Here is a 24,038-nt window from a genome sequence, read left to right as displayed (position 1 = left end):
CTGTGATTATAACCAAATCAATAAATGCAAACACAAAAAAGACTTGCCTGACATTTTATCTTAATTGTCGCGGAAAAATTTACCGTGCGATACACTTTACCTCCTTAACCTGATAAAAAGTTGTAAATTAACAGGCCTTCGTCTCAAATAAACAATCACAATTACTTTTTACTAACAAAAATTGCTAGACGGTGTTATCCAAGTTTACCATAAGTGTACAGAGCTTTTTATCGTATTCGTCCGAATCTGCAGAGTTTCCATAAAACTCTCTCTGGCATCCCCGGATGACGCTGACAGTTCTCGCTGTCATTTTTGTTCGCATCGCACACAAACAAAAACAAACGCGAGAAACGCCGCCGCGCGCGTCTTCTTTCTTGCCGAGTTCAGTCTTGTGAGATCCGTTCGTTGGTCTAGACGTGTTTGTGCTTCACGTTCCGTCGATCCGGTTGTTGTTTTTTTCCCTCCATCCTATCATCTCGCGTTCCGTCGTCGGCTCCGGTCTTTGTTACCCTCGCCGTGGTTCACCGCACTCTGCCTCAGCAGCAGTTGTTTGTTGTGTCTCGAGAGCAGCTTTTGGAAGATTTTCCTCGATAAAAAGTTGTGTGATTAGGTTCAAGTGTGCAATAGTTTTGAAAGTGATAAGAGAGGGAAAATTGTGATTGAGGAAAATTAAATAATAGGGTATTATTTAGTTTTATTTGTGCTTTCAAAAAAATCGCTAAATTAAATTTGTTGGATTTTTCAAATATTTTCGTATCACGAGCTTTGACCTGTAGTCAAACGTAAGAATTTTAGATTTATTTAAAAATAAATTATAATCGATCCTTTCTTGCAAGTCGTTAATAAAATCTCAAAATCTAGCTCGATTAACTTTATCCAATCCAGACTTTGGGCGCTTGAATTCCCCCTTAATTCCAATCCCGAGTGAAAACATTTGCCCTTGAACTTTGACGTTGTACCCGTAGCTAGAGAGTGGCCTGTTTGGTGCATTATCGAGCGGCCCCAACAAGCCAAGCCAATAAAAGAGCCAGACTTTGTGCTTCTCCAAAATAAAATAATAAATAAGGCACCCAAAACATTGCGTGTGCTACCGATTCCACTAAATAGAGACCATGCTAGAGGAGCCCAAAGCCGCGGTGCCCGAGGACGACCCGGTGGTGGCGGCCATGGTTGCCGGCGCTGGTCCAGGGGGGAAGAAGCGTTCGGTGGGGCTGCTGTTGTTGAAGGAGGAGGACGGTGGAGGCAAGGAGCAGGCATCAATCACGACGACGCCGACCGGGAATAACAACAACGGTCTGATTGATTCGCGAGGCTGCGCCAAACCGGAGAAAAAGGTAGGTGCGATGGGATGGCATGAAGGGGCGTGGGTCGTGGTCGTGGTTGATAAGCCAAGATGAACACACACAGGAACGTGATGAGGAATTACGATGTTCTCGTGTTCTGAGGGAAAGACGATTTAAATGAGTCAGGGTTTTATTAGCTCTGGTGCATGATTATGAAGATGGTGAAAACTGTTGAATACTATCTAGAATCGTTTGCGCTTAACTGTTTTGGTAAATTCCAGTTTATGGTTCGGAAAAATGTAAAACTTCTTTACTCACTTCTCTTTTAACTTTTCAATGTTTTATACAGGTTGAAAATGATTTACAGCTTGGATGTTATGTCGTGTAGCTTTTGCAGCGATTTCGACGCTGATTCTGGTACCTGAAAATGTTGTGATTCCGACTCCGATTGTGACTTCTGGAGATTTATTGATATTTAGTTAATATGAAAACGCTACAAACTAAACGAACTAAAACAATTTTAAACTAAGCCATACTTTGAAAATGGACAGAAAACACTTATTTTGGACATTTTTACTGGTAATTTTTTTCAATTCCTAAAAATATGTTTATTGAGCAGAGCTAAAAATTTCACATCAGTTAAATTTTTTGACATTGAAAATAGGTTTTACAATTGCCAAGATATTTTTAGTTGAAAAATATGGACACTGGGAAAACCCATTTTGAACAATATAAAACTATTAAGAGGCCTCAGCTGCCGAAAGTTCGAAATATTTTTGGCAGGGGTGCTTTTTCTTCATCAAATGATTGAAAATGGTTTGAAAATAAATTTATTAAAAAAAACTATAAATGATTATCTTCCATTTTTTCAATGCTTTTTTTTAGGTCCTATAAGCTATTGTGTTTCATATCTCTATACGACTTGTTTAAAAAAAAAATCTCTATACGACTTGTTTAAAAATCAAAAAATGTGTAGAGTCATTATCGATTGCAAAGTTCATTTTGCATTGAAAATGAAATTTTGTTAGCCATAATTCCGATATATTAGCTGAAAATCGTAATTTAAAAAACAATTTTTGCACCTAAAAATCCCAAACTCTGAAGCATATAAAAAATCTCGAAAACAATGTTTTGTTGGAATTTAACTTTTATTTGTAAAATAAAAAAATGGGAAAGCATTTTTCTGTTTGCCAATTTGATCAGATTTTTTCTAGAGAATTACTCTTACACTGATTTTAGTGAAAGGTTACTGAAAATCAATAATTTTAAAATCATTTTTCAAGGTGCAAAACTTGATTTATTTAGAAACTTGTTCCATCAAAGTCTTAGTCAAGACCTAGAAAATGATGATTATCAAATAATTCGACAGATTCTTCATTTTTTAATAGGGTTTAACGAGCATTTCCTTAGCTTGTTACACTTGCCCCACCTTCTCCCATTGCATAAAAAGAAAATTGTCATAGAATAAACTTGTGCAATCGATTGTAAACTGTGTAAATAAGATTGTAAACTCAGTGTAAGTGAGTGATAGAAAAAAGTATCATTTTATGATTCCTGCCCCAAAAAATCAGAGAGTGAGGCGACCTTTACTGAAGCTTGTGAGAAGCATAAAAGAATTCTTTTCTATCACTTCTCCCCCTTTACCTTGACTACGCTCTCTCACCGCTGAGTATTTTGATCTCTCAGGAATGTTTAATAAAAGGACATAAAAAACGTGGTCGGCTATGTTGCGCCTGGAGAGTATCAAGAGTCTTTAATAACAACTATCTGAGAACGTGGGTGAGTAATTGTAATCATATCTTAATCATAACCGAAAAAAAACAAATTTCTAAATAATACATTAAATTCCAAAGAAATATTTAAAAAATATCATAACAAGCATGATGAAAACACGTCGTAATATGTGGGTCATTGCTCAAAAGATCCAATTTAACGCAGTGTTAATCAGCAACCAAAAATCATAAAAAAGAGTGAGGAAAAAAAATCATATGTTTCAAGACGATTAACCCCCAAAAACTTTTATTGCATCACAATCTCGCTCTCCCCCAAATTAGCACCAAATCATCCATCCAACAACGACGAGGAGCAGCTGCGTGAACTACTTCGTATACATCTTGGCCAGGGCAGGGCAGCGTCAGCTTTACTTCACATTTAACGATCAATTTGCACTTGCGTTTGACCCTCTGCTGCCTTTCCAGCGATGCGCGATGCGCACTGCCTTAATGATAGGAATTTCAACGCGTTTTGGCGGTGTTGGCGGATCACCACATAACCCCTTCTCGCCGGCGGGGAAAAGCCCACATTTTACGGCACACGTGTGAGAAAAACAAAAAAAAAAAGTATGCCTTACTTCTCGGTTTGAGGAAGATGGACGAGCATTCAAGAAGCGATAAAATTGTAGTTTACGAAAAAATAAACTTTAACAAAACCTCTCCGTCGGACGTGGAATTGTAGCTTGAACACGAGAGACTTGGCCAAGATAAAGGTGGCTTTCTGGAAGAGCAGTGCATCGCACCGACATTGTGTGCCACGCGAGAAAAGCGTTGGAAAATTGCTCCAACCCCCATCCGACCTGATGGATAACGGACACCGGGTTGGAGGGCACCGGAGCTGCAGCAGCTGCAGATAGCTGGTCCAATTTAGCAACAGTTATGCGAAAGATCAGCTGGGTTGCATTAGATTACATTGTGGTGTGCTTTTGAGCAGGTGTACACCGGTTGCTCTTTACATTACTGATTCGAAAAAGTTTGAACAATTCTTTGTTTGAAATGTTAACATTTATCCACATACATAGTTTCAAAAAGTACTATTCTATCCTATAGCGAATAAAAAAATATCGAAAAGAAATACCAAGAAATACAGTGCTGAAAAGTTGAACTTCAGGACTGTATACCAAAAAAGGATCTTTAAACAGCACGCTGCTAATCTGACACTCAGATGTGGCCAAATCTGCGTTGCAAATCTCATAAGCCACCCTCAAAATTCAATTATTCACCATGTCTGCGAAGCCGTCACGCAGCCCATCAAAACAAGTTTTAACATCCTCTCTCGCCAACAGCAACGTCATCCAGGGTCGAGTCAGCTGGAAGTCCCACAATCAAATTAAAAAATGCCAAATTTGGATCGGCTTGCACCAAAAGATGCATGCAACAAAAGATAATTCAAAAGACAGCGCGTGAAGAAACCGGTTCAAGTCTCCCAAAAAAAAGAGGCTAAATTCGTCCAAATAAAAACACACGCCTCGGTTGTATACACGCACGTCCCGTCATCGTAAAAAGCGGAAGTTCTGGCGGCGACCTTTCTTGGGTTGAATTTTTTTTAAGGTGGACTCTTTGTGTGCTTTTCAAGATGGACCTGAACAAATAAAGCCCTCGAAATGGGAAAGAATAACAATCGCAACCCGACCGAAACGGGCTGGTTGTGTTTTTGTTTTTTTTTTCAAGTTTAAGAGAAATATAAGGCAAATATGTATAACATTTTTTGGGATTTATTTATATATAGGGAATGCACCAGATACTCAATGTAAACTACTAAACGTCGTTTAAAGACAAAAAATCGGGAAAAAGTCGGGAATTAGTGATTTTTTGTCAAAAGGTCGGGAATTCCAAGCATACTTGTTAGAAAATTACGTTCAAACTCTTGAATAATTTTGTGTTTTGTACAATTTGCAAATTTAATTAAATGTACATAGAAAACCCATGGCGCATTGATTGTTTTGAAAAAGTAATCTAAAATTTTTCTTTAGTAACTTAGGTTGGTACAAATTCCCTGGGCCTTGTAAAGTCAAGGGGCATGATTTGATCCGAGTGCATTAGTTTAAATTTAGGTATGCATTCTTTTTATAATCACTATGGACACCACTTCATGCTGCGAGAACTCGCTTTGCCGCAGCCCCAGGGCTTAAGCGTTGACCGATAAGCTGTCTTCGTGAACTAGGTAGTTCTCCGATAGTGAAAATATCACAATTGCACAAGACACCGCTGCTTCTGTGACTTTTTCACTATCACAATGTGGGATTTAGGTGGGACTTCAGGATAGTACAATTGATTTGTTGCTTAGCATTAGTATTTAATAGAGGTGGGCAAAACCGTTCTTTTTTAGGAGCCGCTCATTTTCGTTCGCTCATCAAAAAGAGCCGCTCTTTTGAACGGCTCTTTCGCTCTTTTTCAAAACTTCGATAAAAAGGTTATTTTTAAGAATGGTGTGATTTTTAAAGTAATTTCACATTGTACTTTTATAAATCACTTAAAAAAAATCAGAAACCAAGAAGATGTCCGTGAAAACAATAGGTCTTGGCGGTCTCTATGTCAACATTTCTACTCGAACCTAAACGTTCAAATAATTGACATCAAAACTTAAATCTAGGATTTTGGAGGAATTGCTATAAATTTTAAAATTGCGTTTATTTTTGCTAAAATTGAACTAATGAATCCAGAATCTCTTAGATATTTATTAGAGTTTTGGTAATATTTTACAAGCTAAGCAATTTTAAATGCTCAAATTCGTACTCGGGTAATACTTTTAATGTATGATCACAATGTAAATGCAATTTTGGGATTTATTTTTATAAGCAATTATTTTTTAAATTTGGAATTGCATTTTCAATACTAAAAACAATTTTTATGCTTCGATTTGTTCGAAATTCAATGAATTATTTTTATAACAAGTTTAAAAAATATCTCAACGGAACGGTTCTTTGGAAAGACTGGAGTTTAAAAAAGAACCGCGGTTCTTTTTTTGTGAGCCATGGTTCGTTCGTTCTTTTTAGTGAACCGGCTCTTTGAGTGGTTCGCTCTTTTTTTGCCCACCTCTAGTATTTAAAATAAATCTGTATGCTTTCCAAATCTATTTGATGATAAATTTAGTTGCAATTGTTAAGTTAGAGTAATGCTGTCAATAAACTTTGATTGATGTAGAATACTAGGCATTCTTTTATGTCAAATTGTCCATAGAGTCTTGATCAATCAATGATGTAATGATATCGGACAAAATTCGTTGATCTGTTGAACTAACGGTTTTCGGATTATGGTTGTATTGACCATTGTTGCGAATCAAGGAACTACGGATCTTTTGACGTAAATGGTCATTTCTTTTTCAAATCGCGATTTCTATCCTATTTGTATATGGGTAATTCTCCGCCAACTCACACAGCAGTTGCCCCGACCCCTCTTCGATTTGCGTGAAACTTTGTCCTAAGGGGTAACTTTTGTCCCTGATCACGAATCCGAGGTCCGTTTTTTGATATCTCGTGACGGAGGGGCGGTACGACCCCTTCCATTTTTGAACATGCGAAAAAAGAGGTGTTTTTCAATAATTTGCAGCCTGAAACGGTGATGAGATAGAAATTTGGTGTCAAAGGGACTTTTATGTAAAATTAGACGCCCGATTTGATGGCGTACTCAGAATTCCGAAAAAACGTATTTTTCATCGAAAAAAACACTAAAAAAGTTTTAAAAATTCTCCCATTTTCCGTTACTCGACTGTAAAAAATTTTGGAACATGTCATTTTATGGGAAATTTAATGTACTTTTCGAATCTACATTGTCCCAGAAGGGTCATTTTTTCATTTAGAACAAAATTTTTCATTTTAAAATTTCGTGTTTTTTCTAACTTTGCAGGGTTATTTTTTAGAGTGTAACAATGTTCTACAAAGTTGTAAAGCAGACAATTACAAAAATTTTGATGTATAGACATAAGGGGTTTGCTTATAAACATCACGAGTTATCGTGATTTTACGAAAAAAAGTTTTGAAAGAGTTTTGAAAAAAACAGATCACATTTCTATATACATTTTAAGTAAAAAGAAGTATGCAGTAATTTTTGTAGTGTCCTAGACTATGCCTCTACGCATTTTTTCTACAATTTAAATGATAATGTTGCCATTCTAGAGCTAGAAAAAGTGAAAAACAAACAAAAAGTGACAATAAAAACATGAAAAAATTAGACAAGCAAAATGTAATTATAGGAGTTGGTAGAATAGGCTTAATACTACCAAAAACAAAGATAAGTTGAACAAGATAAACGCAATTTTAATTACTTAAAAATAAAATAAGAAAATATTAAACAAGAAAAGTAAAGTTTTTCGTAGAACAAAAGTTGCTCAAAATGACCTCCTCAACACGGGAAAAATAAAAAATTTCGAAGAAAAATTTGGGCAGAAGAGGGTTAAATTTCCTTTAAATGACATGTTCCATTTTTTTTATAGCTGGGTAACGAACAATGGGAGAGTTTTTAAAACTTTTTGCTTGTGTTTTTTTTCGATGAAAAATACGTTTTTTTTTTTAATTTTGAGTACGTCATCAAATTAAGCGTACAATTTTACATAAAAGTCCCTATGACACCAAATTTCATCATTATTTCACGCTGCAAGTTATTGAAAACCATGCATTTTTTCGCATGTTCAAAAATAGAAGGGATCGTACCGCCTCACCGTCACTAGATATAAAAAACGGACCTCGGATTCGTGATCAGGTTCAGAAGTTACCCCTTAGGAAAAAGTTTCACGCAAATCGAAGAGGGTCGGTACACCTTTCCCCGATTTTGTGTGAATTGGTAAAGAATAACCCATTTAGTTTTTTTATGGTTGATATTTACTTTTTTATAAAGAGTTTTTTGTTTGAAATCATTCTTCTGATAAGAAATGATAATTCAATGAGTTTCTGGAAATTTCGGTAATTTGAAAATGGGATTTGAGTGGTCACCCTGTAAATTTTCAGGTAACTTCTATGTGCCAACTTAAACGGACTCAGATTTGGATCATGTTAAACTTCATAAATAGACTCGTCATGGAAAAGTTGGAGTGGTCCTGAAACATGCGTTTTTATAGGTTTGCCTAAAAAGTCACAACTCTAAAAAAAAAATAATAAATTATTTGTAGCTTCGACGACATCATCGTTTGACATGAAATTGCTGTATACCAGCGATTCTCAACGGGGGTACCGGGCCTACTTGATTTACATGGCAGGGGGTACCAGCCTAGAAGAAGGTTGAGAATCGCTGCTGTATACAGTGATACAGTGCAGACTTGATTATCCAAAGCCTTGGTTATCTAAAGATTCGATGATCCTAAGCTTTTTTTTACGAAGGTTTTTGATAATTAAGTCTGAACTGTAGTAGGGTGTCCCAAAGAATGTATGCATTTATTCATTATAGATAATTATGATTTGTATACACTCAAACCCCGATGGTTTGACACCAACTGTTGTCAAACGAACGGGGTCACTTTTTTGTTTGACACCCCTTTTACACGAAGTTCACACACTATCAAACGTTTGTTTTGATAGTGTGCGTTAGCGCCGTGTAAAAAATGACAGTTCGTCACATTTTGACCAACCAACGGGGTACAAACTAAAAAAGTGTCAAACGAAAAAGTTACCAACCACCGGTGGTTGAGTGTACTGTAAAATTAGATGGCAAGTTATTCTAGACGTGTAAGAATTTAGATTGAAAGGGCACCTGGAGCTAGTTTCAATTTGCATTACATAATTCACTTTCCTTTTATCATCGAAACGATGAGTTTCCAGATAAATTCATTTACCCAGACACCGACCTTGTACGTGACCAATCGTCTGTTGTCATCGTTCTCTTTTACTATTTTGCCACGAGGCCAGCCCAAACCTTAACCTCACTCTCTCTCCTCATATTCCGCCGTAGGGGAGGACGACCCTCTTATCACCAGTGGGGAATGTGTGTTTGTTCCGAACCGCTGCTGTCAAATTAATTGTCGATGACACTTGTTGACAAATGCATTAAATTTTTTATCAGACACCATTCGAGTTCGATAGCGCACACCACAATCAGGAAATTGTTACCTGATTTGAGACCTGTACAAGGGAATGACGAACCCCTCGGTGTTATCTTATCTCCTCGGGGAGGTATAGAAGGCACTTGTACCTGAAGCGTTCAATCGATCGATACTGACGCTGATGCACATTTCATGGTCTTTACAGAGCGTAACGACGTCTGGAGCTGAGAGGTACCCCCCTAAAGAATGACTACTACAACTCCAGTGCAATCGATATCTGGTACCAGGATTGTCCCGGACATGTATCTCTTTCGATTGCAAATGGTATACCACAAACATAACTTCGAATTGTGTGCATATCAGACAAAACTGTTATTGCCAACTGTAATATAATGTGTGCTGTGTTGCACACTTGCGCGTACAAACACTTTTCCTCCAGTTATTTCCATAAATTGTCTGCCTGCCAGCAGCGGCCACATCATCTCTCGAGAAGCAATTGCAATCCGCGCTGCAAAAGACCAACAAAGCACCCATCATAACTCTTCTTCTAGGCTTATACTCGCCGAGAGATCTGCACGAAGCAAAGTGCATCAACAATAACATCAACAGGCCCCGTCATATACAATATGTTTATTTGTTTACGTTCGCGTTTGCAGCAGTTTTTTTTTTCTATACGAAAGTGTAACGGATCGGATGAAGCAAAAAAAATGTATTCACCAGAGATATCATTTCATCTCGCATCTGCCTCATTAGGGATGTTCACTGCTGCGTCGTTTTGTAATCGGCAATGTCTGGGGCGGCTGGGTAATTACCCACTCGTACAATGGCGATCACTTTGGGCGCCTAATTTTGGTCTTGAGGTATTGTGCAATAATTGTTGGGCGCCCTTTTTTTGGCTGAATTATAGGGCGCACGATGCAGGCAGATGGGCAATGGTTCGAGAATGATAAATGATCAAATGTTGTTTGAAACTATATTTGAATCAGTTTATATGATGTAATAAAACATGTCTCGGATTAGTTTTCAAAAGGACGTCAGAGCCATTGGTAAACAAAGCCTCTTTTTCATCGGCATTCGACATACTCACAAAAAATCAATTTCAAAAATGATTAAGATTGTTCATCTTCACGTCCTTCAAGTGCCCGAAACTAAAAAAAAAATATTGTTTCAATTTGAAGAAAAACGAATATTAGTGTCGGAGGTCACGGTGGCTCTTACGGCTTTTTGAAAACTCACCCGAGATGTAAATACAACATAATTTTAGGTATTGTTTCAAAATGGTATCGGATGTTTATTGATAGAAACTGTAATTGGTTCGCCGTTTTTACCCAAATTCAATAATATGTTTTTTTTTCTTTGACTTAATAATATATTTATTAATACACTTACTAATTGGTGACTTGGTGAGTTTGACAATCTCCAATAAAATACCATACCGGATACAAAACATCCGAGAATGCATGCATGCAAAATTAAATATGTTCACCAAGTTTTATAAATTTTTCAAGTATATTGTCCATATTGCAAAATTATTGGTTGCTTTAGAAATCTCACCCTGAGTCAGGGGTATTAAAAAACACCCAAAAAGCAAAAACTAAAAATTTGGTTTATTGGACCATTTCAAAAAAAAAAAAACTCCAGAAATAATCTCAGAAATTGGCAAAAAACGGCAACCTTGGAGAAATAAAAAAAAATCGACCTTGTTTTCGATGTCTTTAAAAAATCGCCAATAATTAAAAAAAAACAGGTTTAACTGCTAGGGGAACTGTATCCTTTTTCAGCCTATTTCTATTATCGGCCTATCAGCACTTTGATCATGAATTACAGCTTTCATAAAGTGTTTTTGACTGTTCCTCAGTAATAAATAGCTCAAATAAAAGTGAGCAAGTAATTCTCCATTGTTGATACATCTGAAAATGTTGATTTAATAGCGGAAAACGGTAAAAGTGATGAGAATTGGTCGAACGGCTTAGAGTGATTAAAATGGTTATATTTCCCCTATATATTTTTTGCTCTTGCTGAACATCAAATCTGAAAAGCGGTTTTTTGGTCCTCTCAAACATTTTTTTTAAATCGGTGTTTTTTTTTCGTTTGAAACATAATTTTAAAAAATACTGAACATTTTTCGATGAGTTACTGTTTTTTTCTGATTTCTTTCTTCATTAACGACTATTTTGCCTATGATACCAAATTGATCATAATTTATTCCCAAATACAATATTAAGACTTTGTTTTTATATGGTCAGCTGTGAAATTTTTATGGAGACTTGTAAGTATGGACGAACTTATGACTAACTCAGATTTAGCTGATTTGGTCATAGGAAAACCTCATCACAAAGTTTGGAGCCAAAACAACAAAGAAAAGAAAATTTAGAAAGGTCGATTTCGGGGAGAATAACTCAACCGCCTTTTTTAAAAAAAAGGGAAAAAATCTTTATAAAAAATTTATATTTAGAAAACTATCTCAACAGTCTCGAGTTTTTTTTGTCTCTATATTTTCTTTTTAATTTGCGAGATAATTAGCTTTAAAACATAGAGCTTTGAAATGACTAAAATTTAAAAATAACACTATTCTTATAATTTGTGTCCTACGGAAAAACGTTTCTTGAAAATTCACGTTTAAACGCATTTGTTTTCTCAAAATCTGCGTTCTCACACTTTAATAACATTTAAATATTTGGAAATGAGCCTAAGTCAAAATTCGCACTCGAATGGCGAATGGCGTACTCAAAATTCGAAAAAGTATAAGGATTTGCAGGGTTACAGGGTAGAGCACAAAAAAAATGCATAACATAAGAGGTTGGCAAGTATTCTGAAGAAGTTATCAGAATTTTACGATATTTTTCAAAGTGATGTTTTTGAATATTTAACCAGTTTTTCAAAGTTTAAACCCCTATTTATTTATTTCAGAAAAAATATATCGCTTTCTAGCTATTCACGAGCTACATAAAACGTCCAATCATCATTTTCATAAAAAAATTGCTGAGCTTTTTGAAGAATTTACTTTCGAAAGCACACGAATAAGTTATAGGTGTAAAAATTGTAAAAAATGGCTATAACATCATCACCTACGATACGATACGAAGTTGACGTTATAGCTGTCGGCCACCATTGCTAGTACCAACCACTAGTGTCTTCCTTTTTTTTTATCTACAAGGACTTCGCCGCCCTGGGCTCCTAAGTGTATGAAAGTATGGCACGGAGCGACGGCGCCGAATACCCATATTTACACAAAGAATTTTAGAGCGCCCGCCGCGGGATTCGAACCGGCGACCTCTGGATTGTGAGCCCAGTGCGCGGTCCGATTGATCCACACGGGCGGGGACATCATCACCTGTTTAAATTTTTTTTTTGTGAAATTCAGATTGTTTTTTGTTCTATATGAAAAAAATTACCTTTCATGATTATTGCAGATTCGAAAAGTACATTAAATTTCCCTCAAAATGACATGTCTTTCAATTTTTGACATTTAGAATACGGATACGCCATCGAATTGGGCGTCCAATTTTATTGAGTTTAAAAAAATAAAATTTTACATGAAAAAATATGTTTCGCCATAGAAATACCTTCATTGATATAATGAAATTATTGTCATCTTGAATTTTTCTAAACTCAAAAGTACCTATTAAAATTCGTGTCATTTTTAATTTTGATTTTTTTTAATTTAGGAATGCATCAAAATAAAAAAAGCGCCCTTTTGAAATGTTGATTTTGTGATTGTAATAAACCTAACAAAAAAATTTAGATAGATATAAAATTGTGATGGTTTGAAGCAAAACTGGTTGTAGAATATGTTTCAATTAAAAACGTTATATGTTGGATTTAAAAGTTTTTGATACTTCAACTGCAATCAATCAGTGACATAAGCGCTAACATTTTAGTTTAAAACAAACATTCCTACCCACTTCAAACTCCCTTTCTTTCGCGTCAAAATAATAACAAAACGCGTGCGCTCGCGCCGCTTCCATTTCGATATGATAATCACCATAATTGATGGCGGCCACGCTCAATCTCCACAAGCCGCTGCGTTGATAACGATTGCACGCAATCCCCTACCTTTCTTCAGTAGACAGGCTGTATGATTAAACATCTACTACGCCCATCATCGCTGGCGTCGGCAGCTTCTCCCGAGTTCCTCGGGCAATCCGTCCGAATCTATGGCTTCACTTTGACCGTATGCTTCAAACGAACGCGCCATGAGCTTCAACGCCAAACGGTAGCTGATGGTTGAAAGGCCGATGATGGCACAGATTACTAGCCCCGTCACAATTGGCTGTGGCATGGTCCACGGTGGTGCGAACCTCTTCATTCCGATGAACACGCACTACGCATCGGCGAACGAGTTACGACCTTTCAAACGATGACCAGTTGGTCTGAATTATTGTCTCTCTATTGTTTACCAATATCACGATGGATTTGCCACCACAAGTTATTCAATTTGCAAACATAACTTCATATATCCTCAAGCTCAGCTTCCACGAAGACTATCACTGTCCACAAGTCTATGGTTTAATGACCCCCTGCGGCGCCAAAGACCAGCTGTGGTGGTGACACGGACCCTGTGGCGCGGCGGTCCGCTAGCTAATCACAGAGCACGCGATATCTTGGGGAGTGCATTTTGCATCAGTCCGTTGAAGAAGACATAAAACACACTTGTCGAGCTCTGCACGGGCATAGTCGGTATCCTTTGGCGTCCGTTGTTGTGCGAATTGTCTAGCTGCTGCTGCGACAGTTGATAAGCCAAGGGGTGGCGGCTAGTCGTGCCACGCGTTTCGTTACACATCTCCGCCATCTCGCAATGTCTCTGCCTGTGGAGATGGTTTATACGAGGAAGTCGAGCTGGGCGCTCACCACCCATCGGGTCTTAAGTTGAGTACAACACACAGTTATCCCTGGGGCATTTCTTGGTATACACAATTGTTGAAGACCCAGGGAGGCGCTCATTTCCCATCATCGCCGCAAGGGGGATACAATTATTTGCACTCTTTCCGTGAAATTTGCCTGAAATTACCCGGGAGATGGAGCGGTACTTGAACTCAATGTAAAAGGAGGATTCATAGACCAATGATTTAGTTGTTTTGAGCATGATTACACAGACCTCGTCATTTAAGGTTGAACATAGTCGTAGATATGCAGTCATGCCAAATCAATGTCGTTCCTGGTTCCTGTGGACACTAATGAGCAAGCTGGGTTCATGGCAATTACAAAAATAGTTCTAGTACAACATTCAAGAAGTGCCAAGCGCACATGTCTGTGCTCCATCGAACGTGAACTCCCATGACCTGGGACAGCAGCAGGTTCACTGGAGTGGAAGTCAACAAAAAGAGTCATATTATGAATTTTTAATACGTAAACAGTTTTCTTCCAAGCTGAGTACAAAAAGAAGCAGTTGAGTACACGTGTTGTCCACCATACCCGCTCTTCACGGTGTCATTCCACAGTAAAAATCGATAGACCGTCTAATCGAGCCCTGCTGTTTTGTTGATGTGTCCACACTTCATGTTCATGTTCATGTTTTGATGGCGTGCAGGTGGCCATCACACAATCTGGCTTTGACGGTGACGCCCCGGAGTCTCCGAAAGTGATGTGGTGGTGGTGGCGGCATTAGCCTATATATAATTACGTAACAGAGTGGCGACTTGGTCAACGGAAAGTGTGTGGTCCACCGCGGTTTAGTGGCGGCGGCAGTCGGTCTGTTTGGCGCGGCACGCCATCTTTTGTTTGACGGCGAAGGCTGTGATAAGCGATTTCCGAGGAGCTTGCACCAGGTCGATCAATAACGGAACGACAGAGATTGTGGTTTTGGCGCGAGGTATTGTACTCTCATATGTTAGCGGATCACTGCTCATCGAATTTCTCTTATCATCCAGCTCAGATTTGAATTTTTTAAATTATTAACAGTTGACTGTGGTAGAGGGTGACGATCTCGAGATTTTAAATTTCCCGGGAACCGAGAGTTGGATTTAGCAATTTTCCGCGAATTCCCGGGACCCGGGAATTTTATTTTTTGCCAAAATTATTGATTTGTTGACACAAATTTGAAAGAATTTCATCAAAATTGAAACATTTGCATGCATTTAGTATCATTAAGTCATATTTATTCTTCACAATGTAAGTACAGTACCTTAATTTCAATTAACTTGTGGAATACTGTTTACTTGTTGAAAATACTTTCCAAATCTGCTAGTACAGGTTCAATTCAATGGTTTGTTGGGACTCAAAACTGCACCGACTTTTTCGATTGAAAATTCCCACCGAATCATTTTTTCCTGAATTTATTGAATTTGTGTGTGTCGTGTGTTGGGGATAATAGTCATTAAAAACAATTACAAATTGGATCTTTTTAGGCATTTTTTTTTTAAATTTCAATGCATTAAACATAATTCTGAGTGATTTTCCGTTTTGAAAATAGAGCTTCCTTTGTTTTTTTTTATTTGGATGAAATTGCGACTATGTATTTCTTATGTCAAAATAAGCCATTTTTCCTTTTTGGTTTTACCGCATAAGTATCTTGAGAAGGATTTTGCAAAGTTGTAGGTTATGATTAGGACTATTCCACAGAGTAACCCAGAGTGACCAGTCAGAAGAAATGTAATTTCATTTTTTGGCTCCATAAGGATTGCTGGTAGCAGGCGTGCGATGTACCTGCGATGTACCTCCAAGTTGAACCAACAATCAAGATGCAGTGGGAACTCTGTCTTACTCTGTGACTATTCTGTAAAATAGGTACACGGAGAAATATTCTATTTTTTTTTATTTCACATTTTAATCACTCAAAGTAAAACTCCCAAGAATTTGTTTTTCAAATATAGAAAAAATGTTATACACAATTTTAAATTCAATGTTAGATGCAAAATCAAATTTTCAATCGAAAATGACATAACTTTTTGATAAAGTTGTAGGTTTTGATTAGGACTATTCAGTGAAATAGGTACACGGAGAAATATTCTTTATTTTTTATTTCACATTTTTATCACTCAAAGTAAAACTCCCAATAATTTGTTTTTCAAATATCGAAAAAATGGCTATACAAAATTTAAAAACTTTAATGTTAGATGCAAAATTAAATTTGCAATCCAAAATGACCTAACTTCTTGATAAAGTGCACAGTTTTTATTTTTTATAGAATTTGTTTGGTTGAAATTTCCGAAAAAAATAGATTCAAAAATATTTTGTGAAGAAAAAGCAATTACGCCAAAAATATTTTACCATATACCAATACCAAGATATACCAATTTTAAGTTGGATGCTGTGAAAAAATATTTTTTCTTAGTGTCACCTAATTAATACTCATTTTTAAATAACTTTCCAATCGAAATAACTTCTAATCTATTCAATCAAGCCTTACATTTCAAAGGCACAGATTATAAAAGTATATTAAACTTATGGTACCAGTTCAAATGACTAAATCTGGCATTTAAATTGCCTAATACCAAAAATTACAAAAAAAAAAGTTTAGCGTCACTTCAACATTTTTGTTGTAATAATTGACGCCAATCCAAAAGATCAATAAACGCAAATCATCTATTCCAAAGGAGCATTTGCTATTTATTATGCAAAAAAATATTATTACCGTGTCGTGCATACGAAATGTGATCCATAGAGAACAGCACTGACCGCTGGGCAATATGAGTTGTTACCTTTGCTCATTTTGCGTCACATCTTCAACAGCAGTGAGTGACCATATCTAAATCTATGGAAATTACCAGAATTCAAATTAGGTGGCGTTTGAGTCGTAAAGTATTTAGAATGAAAATATTGTCGAGGTATTTTCCAGGTATAACTGAAACATGGTTTTCCCGAAAATGGTTAATTTTTTCGAGAAGCCATGACCCGAATTTGCATTCCAAAATGCAATCTGTTCAACACGTGCCCAAAAACATGGCAGTTCCCAAAAAAAAAAAAACTTTGCATGTTATGTGGCACTTACAACCACTTTCTCGAGAATATATTCCAAACTGTAGAGCTGCAACGTGCAGGAAGCGCACCAAGATCTGTGTCAAGGTGCACGTCGTCGTCGCGAAACAACGCTAAACACAGAATCAAAACAAAACGGAGAATGTACCCATCAGCTATGGCCGGCACATTTTTTAACCTTGTGCCGTCCAAAGTGCGGTTCCGGCGTCCCATCGTTCTGGGCCGTAGCCAAACGCCATCACGTAACACGATACGAGGGTTACGTGCCGTTCCATGGGGCGTCTTGGGCACCCTGTTCTAGGGGTGAATCATAGAGTAAACGTTTTGAAAATAGCGAAAAAAAATAAATAGATTTTTTTTCTAGAGATTCTGGATACGACGGATAACTTGTTGGTGTCTTGGTTGACATTTTTTAAATATTTAGGCAAACAACCGATTGACAGCTCATTTGTAACTCTCAGAATGTTCTAGAGGTGGTAGTAAACATACTAAAGTGTTACCTTTCAAACAGTTCACGCCTGTTGTCTGTGCTCTAAACAAAAGTTTGTGCAACTAATGAAACTCGGGCCGCTCTAGCTTCGTCAACAAAACTTTAAATTAACACCGACAATAAAAAAAAGAAAACCCTCACATGTGACCGTCATCAACCTTGCGTCAATTCCGTCGCCATTTTCGCGGCGTTTTTTTCCATAAATTTTTCGCAAACTGCAGCAACATGAGACCGTTTCGTGTGTGTCGGCGACGAAGGTGGTCGCCCATATTTGCATGCAACAGCAGCGCCACCACCTGCTGCAAAGTTGCAATATGAGAGCAACAGGCGTCACCCACCGACTCCGACAGAAGCAAAAATGAGACACATAATGTGTGCTATCATTTCGGGGAAAACGGTGGAAAAAAGCATTCAAAACTGTTGCATAAGCGGCTCAGATCGCGTTAAGCTATGTAGATTTCGTCTCGTGTTTTTTTTTGGACAGTCATCACGTTTTGCGTATAAACTGGTGCTATTTAGTTGAAATCATTTGTTGGAATTTGTCAAAACAAAAGAACCCAACTTAGATTGATTTTGTACTATGAAGAGACAAATGTCGGGATTTTTACGCCACGATTTTTTGAACTATGAATATTGGACATGATTTATTCAGAAAAAAATTAAAAAATATAGGAAAACTCATTTTGCCTTCCTCCTTACAAAAAATCCGTTATTTTCAAAATATTTGCAACGGAATCTTGAATCAGCAAATTTATCAGCGACTATTTTTGTATTGAAATCATACAAATTCATAACTTTGCGAATAAAATTTGGAGGGTACAATAAAAAAATAAAAATACATGTAATCATGAATCAAATTCTGGAAGTCATGAATGAAATGAAATCATGAATAAAATTCATGAAACCAAAAAAAACGTAAGTCATAAAGAAAGCATGAAAAGTATCAAGAAAAGACAAATTTTCACTATTAACCTTGAACCTTGAACTGGGCGACGTTCTCAGCAATGCTACAGAACAAGTACTGTATTTGTGAGCTATAATATCACAATATTTTAAATGGAAAATAAAAATAAAAAAAAGGTTGACCCTCACTCATAACATCAGGTTTAGGGCGTCCAATTTTCTCGGGTTTTGAATTTCCTGAGAAAAGGGGAAAAATATTTTTGAAGTCCCGGGAATTCCAGGGATCTCGGGAAATTATTGAAGTAGTCATAAAATCTTTGTTTTTATTGTATATTTTTTTCAAGCCCAAAATCATAGAATTAGCTCAATAATATTAATTGATGATAATTTTTTGTTCTTTTTTTGTTCTTTGCTTTAGATTTTAAATGAACTACAATTTTTAATTCCAATGTGATTCAAATTAAATTTTATTTTATTTTTATTTTTACATTCGCTTGAAAAATTTCTTTGAAAATGTCTAAAAAACAAGTAGCGACATCATTTTATACCAGTCAATGTAAAATTTTAGATAAGTTTTGAATTTCATGTTTTATATAAAACATATTTTACAAATTATCTTTACGTTACCACCGCCAACTGGGGAAAATTGAGACTACAGTCTCAAGGTGGTGCAGGAGATTTTGGAGCAATAAATTTGGAAATCGGTGAACTAATTGTTTAGTTCTGTTCCTGTTTTAACCGAAGTCGTTCAAAACATTTAGCAAAAAAATTGGGCTTAAATAGCGGTCTTATTTCGTAACATTTGTCCAGATTTTCCCAGATGCCGGTGTTTGATAAAAAAATGTAATATGGTTTTTTTTTTCAAATTTAAAGTCATTAATATACTTAAGTATAATACCCAGTCTTTTAAAAATATATAAAATTAAATAGAATGTTTTTGCGGATCTGTAAACTAATTTTTTTTCAATTTTTCCTAATAATCCAAATTAATGCTGATAAATGCCGGAAACAAATTTTATTGCTTTTAAATTCTTATCGATTACTATATATTATACTGTTTATCTATTTCTTCAACCAAATCTGAATTTTCATACCAAAATTGTTTTTTGCCTTCCTCACTTTACTGAGGAAAGGCTATAAAATCACTCGAAAAACGAACTTTTTAGTTAGACCTCCTAGACCTACCTTCATTTGTACATATCGACTCAGAATCACCAGCTGAGCAAATGTCTGTGTGTTTGGCTGTATGTAGACATATGTACCAAATCAATGTCACTGGAATATCTTGTCACAGGCTCAACCGATTTTGGCCGGATTGGTTTTAATCGATCCGTCTTAACGTCCCCTAAGTTGCTATTTAAATTCATGCAGTTTTATCATGTATTTAAAAAGTTATGTTGAAAAAATCTGTTTCATATTAAATTAAAATTATGGTAAAAAGGGTGTTTTTTTCATGAAACCCTCACATGTTATATATTTTTAGAAAACATATGAGAAGACCTTTCTTGTGGATTAACGGTGCACATCAACCAGAGCTTTTGCACCCAGATTTTTGTTACAGACATTTTAGTATCTTCAAAACTACGGGTACTATCGACATATTTTGTTATTCATCCCCTAGACTACTGTCCACAAAGTAATTTACAACAAAGTTTGATTAATTTTACAATCCCGTTATTGCAGGATTGGGTCCGTAAGTTTGACAATTTTGGAATAAGAAGACAACAACTTCCTTCGTTGCTGTGCACCCTTAAGAATGTTCAAGATCTGACTTACCTATCTAAAATTACAAGCAGTTTAAAAAATGGTCTGAATTTGCATAACCTCAAATGGTCCCGTCTGATCGTTACGAAAAAAGCCTTGTAGAGGGATGCCATTTTCCTGAAAGGCGGTGTCTGTGTAATCTTGACAAAAAGTCTGTAGGAAGTCTGTTTTTTTTTACTCGTCACTTATTTTTATTAGGACCTCTTAGGTGCTGCGATCACGTTACGGGAGATCCATAAACCATGTGGACACTTTAGGGGATTGTAATCACTCTATAAATGAGAGGAAGGCACCAACCATCTAAAGGTGGATTAAGTTACGTTTTTTTTTTTTCAATTTCGAGAATTCCCGGGACAAAAATAAAAAAATTCCGGGATTCGGGAATTCCCGGCTTTGTAAAAATCCCGGGAATTTTGTCCCGGGAATTCCCGGGAAGGACGCACTAATCAGGTTATCGCTGTATGAGCAACGTAACATCAGTAATTGCCGTATGGAAAGAATAGAATGAAATTCTCCACTTTGTAGTGCACCCTGTGCAAACAGTTTCTCTGCCTGATAACAGCTGATAACTATAGCTGTTTGCACAAGTGAAGTAGTATCGTCAGCTCAAAGAGAGAGTGCTATACGAACACTACTTGTCAACGACAATCAATACCTACGATTACGTTTCCCGATTGAGGTGGGGTTTTAAAAGAATTCTTCACCTCACTTTTTTTGCGTCATGGAAGTCATAGGAAATCTGAAGAAATTTAACAACTTTCAAGTGATGGTTCAACCTTTATTTTACAATGTTTTATCTAGGAATAAAACTTACTTTTTACGGAGTTTACCCCAAAAGGACTTCTCTGATTGTAGGGTTCAAGATTCAAGCAAATTACGTCCCAAAAGATCCAGCTTAATTCCCTGCCATAAACACAGGTAGACAAACCCTATGTCTTGTACCCAGTCTTTAATAGCTAATAAATTGGCCTCTCGAGATCTTTCCCTGCAAAGCGAGTTCTTCACACACAATACTTTACAACCTCCTCGACCCCATCACAAACGCACAGATCCCGAGCGCTCCGAAATTTGAAGTGCCCGAAGATCTTCAAAACGGAACCAGAACAACTGCAAAGCCGAGAGATTGGGTTTGGGCCTCCACAATGAATAGTGGCAGGTGTTTCGAGAGCAAACGTTTTCGATACCGCGCGAAGGAAACCCGAGAAGGGTCGTCCGCAGTGACGAGTTCCAGTGTCGAAGTTGTGGGGCCATCACTGGAAAGAACCAGAAGGTTGAAGAAAGAGGGGAAAGCGAAAGCATTGGGCTTTGGAAACGTTTAAAATTTGAGAACTCCAAATTTGGCATGACGGGATACGCTATTTGTTTGTGAAGTAGCATGGAACGGCAATCTGTAGAATCGTGGCAAATTAGATCCATCAATCAGGTGAGAGGTAGAAAGAGCGGATTATGATGGACTGTCGAAAGTTGTACGCATTCAGTGGGCTGTCAGGGAATATCATCGAATTTATTTAAGGTCTCCAGACCGCCTATCATCTGCCAAAATCGGCGAAGGAACGACAATCGACAAGCTCCAAGTTGAGCCGTAGACTACAATAAAACTGTCATGACTTCATTGGGGGGGAACAACTAAGGTCGCCGCGACACCTCGTACAACCATTGAACTTCAAGGCGTTCGATTGCACTCATTTAGTTGATCGTCCATACAATAATCACGGCTGCAGTTTCGACGACCACCTTCAACGACGTGCCGTCGATTTGCACACCTTCAAGATTAACGACTTAATAAATAATCCACTCACTTCGAAGCTTGACCGCGCTCTTGATGGTCACAGGATATGGACACCTTGTAACTTACACTGCAAAACGGTAGCTGCCCGTTTCCTCTCATCCGATGAAGAAGGTTCAGCGACTGCAGCGGAGAAGAGCCAAGGACATCCGTATAGCTACAGCTTTCAACCGTGTTGATCCGAGGTCCGGTTGCCAAGTTTGGATCAACGAGGGTCACAAGCGACAAGCGCGAAGTGTGGAAGAAAGAACTCTGCCAGACAGATCGTCGTCGATTTCAAGGTAGTGTCGGATACTGTACGAACTCTCGAGACTATCCGCGAGTATTCGAGAGGAGATTGTTCGACGAAGGTCTCGTTTGGTAGTCTTCACAGTTCTGATAATTACATGGTTTAATCAAATTAACTGTCGTGACTTCCTTGGTGCCATCATCGACACATTGGTGACAGTGGTCCCCGCAGGGGACATTCACTCGACTGCCGCAAAGCCAACCGGCGGCGGTCTCATCAACGACCATCTCGCCAACAAGTGCGCCCCAGGAGGCGCCACCAGCGTCGAAGCAAAACAACAGCGAGAAAGAGTGAAAGAGCTCCAACAACTGTTGTTTACTCTACAGAGATCCACACACATGAATCGAAACTTCACGCTCTACAAACCGGCGACGACCCCCGCCGGACACCGCCAGGTCGTCGGGATGTTACGTGAAAAGAGTGCCGACCAACCGCTTGATGAGCTACAAATCGAATTCTCTCAGCTTGGGTGCGGGTTAATCCAGAGATTGTGGACTAGTTTGCAGATTCGCCACTGTGACTGATAGCGTAGAGAAAGTGTTGTTGATATTTCCGGTGGGAAGACACAGGGCGGTCGACGACCTCCTAAAGTCGGGATAAATCACAACATCCAACTAATGTGTTGACATTTAAGCTCAACATTTTGTAACAGAAACTTGTTCACATATGTAGATTAACTTTTTTATGCAAATTGCAAGGCTTATCAGGTCCGCCTGTCTATGCCAGAGGATTCCACGGATAGTCCAGTTAGCTGAATTTCACTTTTTTGCGACCACATCAGTGTTTCGCACTCTGAATGATGGTGCTTGTGGTGGCACCCGGATGGCGCCCTTTTGTTCGCAGTTTGCCGTTGGACTCGTTTTGTTCACTCTGATTTAAACAGTCTTTCTAACACTTTCCCCTCTCTCCCCTCGGTAATGATATGTGCCCGGTTCAGATGTTTTGTGTTGTTTTCATATTCAAATGCAACGGGGGGGTTCACTTTAGTTTCTTCTGTGTCTTCTAATCTGCCCCCCTCCGTAATAAATTGCAATCAGCTAATTTCCCGTATCTTTTCTCTTTCTATGTTTCAGGTAATTCCGCAGAAATGGTCCACGCGGACGACGCTGTTGCAACGCAGAAGAAATGTTGAGGTGAAATCGCGACTAAACGAGAGCAACCTCCCAAAGCTAGGGGCAGGTCGATGCCGTTTGTTTTCACACTGAGCCGTGGAGTCTACACCTCAGGAGAAAGACTCGCCTAGCTAATCGCAATTTTCGACGGTTCGGAACCATAAATCACTCCGCAGCGGCGTTGAAGACCTGACCGATCGACGGTAACAGTATTAAATCAATTAACAAACCTAGCAACGACTAGCAAAGCGAGTTGATCTTAAGAACCTGTGCGGGAATCGATAACGAGAGTCCTCCCGTCAAGCTCAAGATCTTTTCAACCATTGTGGAGCTCGGAAAAGGTCGACCCTTTCATAAATCGTTATCTCGAGGTACCGATCGCGGCAAAGACCTTGCGGGCGTCTGTTGACTTAAGACCCCGAAGGCGGAAGCTGCAGAACGTACGGTCACTGCTCGTTAATTAGACATAATTAAATCCGTTTTGCATCGCACTGTCAGGCAAAGAGGAGGTTCGCCTGCACTGAAATTGTTATTTTTTTACAATTGTTGATCTCGAATGTTAAAATCAGAAACCTTTTCGAAGGTCTAATTCTGTAATACAAAACTTGTAGAAATTTATTTATTTCAAAACCAAACAGAGCTTTTCCGTGCACTTTAATCAATTGCTAACTAATTCTTTACTAACCCTACGATCAACTTTCGCTCAACCCGTTCGTTGTTGGCCGACTTCACGCGATAGATCCTCCCAAAG

The 24,038-nt window shown here is 37.9% G+C and overlaps 1 protein-coding gene across 3 annotated transcripts in view; it reads left to right on the top strand.

The window, feature by feature from the left end:
• The first annotated feature begins 387 nt into the window (after positions 1–387).
• LOC120417394 (coronin-1A-like) overlaps positions 388–24,038 on the top strand; it is a 65,923-nt gene continuing 42,272 nt past the window's right edge. The window contains exon 1 of one of the 3 annotated variants that reach the window (XM_052709627.1): positions 388–782. Coding sequence is in view for 2 of the 3 variants with exons in the window: in XM_039579418.2 (XP_039435352.1) it covers positions 1,113–1,334 (222 nt within the window). In the remaining variant the exon portion in view is untranslated. Of the gene's footprint in view, positions 783–915; positions 1,335–24,038 lie in introns of those variants that run through there. The other 2 variants (XM_039579418.2, XM_039579416.2) reach the window with 2 other exon arrangements.

The sequence above is a fragment of the Culex pipiens genome, chromosome 3 (assembly GCF_016801865.2).
Source record: "Culex pipiens pallens isolate TS chromosome 3, TS_CPP_V2, whole genome shotgun sequence".
NCBI classification, from domain to species: domain Eukaryota; kingdom Metazoa; phylum Arthropoda; class Insecta; order Diptera; family Culicidae; genus Culex; species Culex pipiens.
The sequence above is the reverse complement of the archived record's forward strand: the minus strand, read 5'-3'. Positions and strand labels throughout refer to the sequence as shown.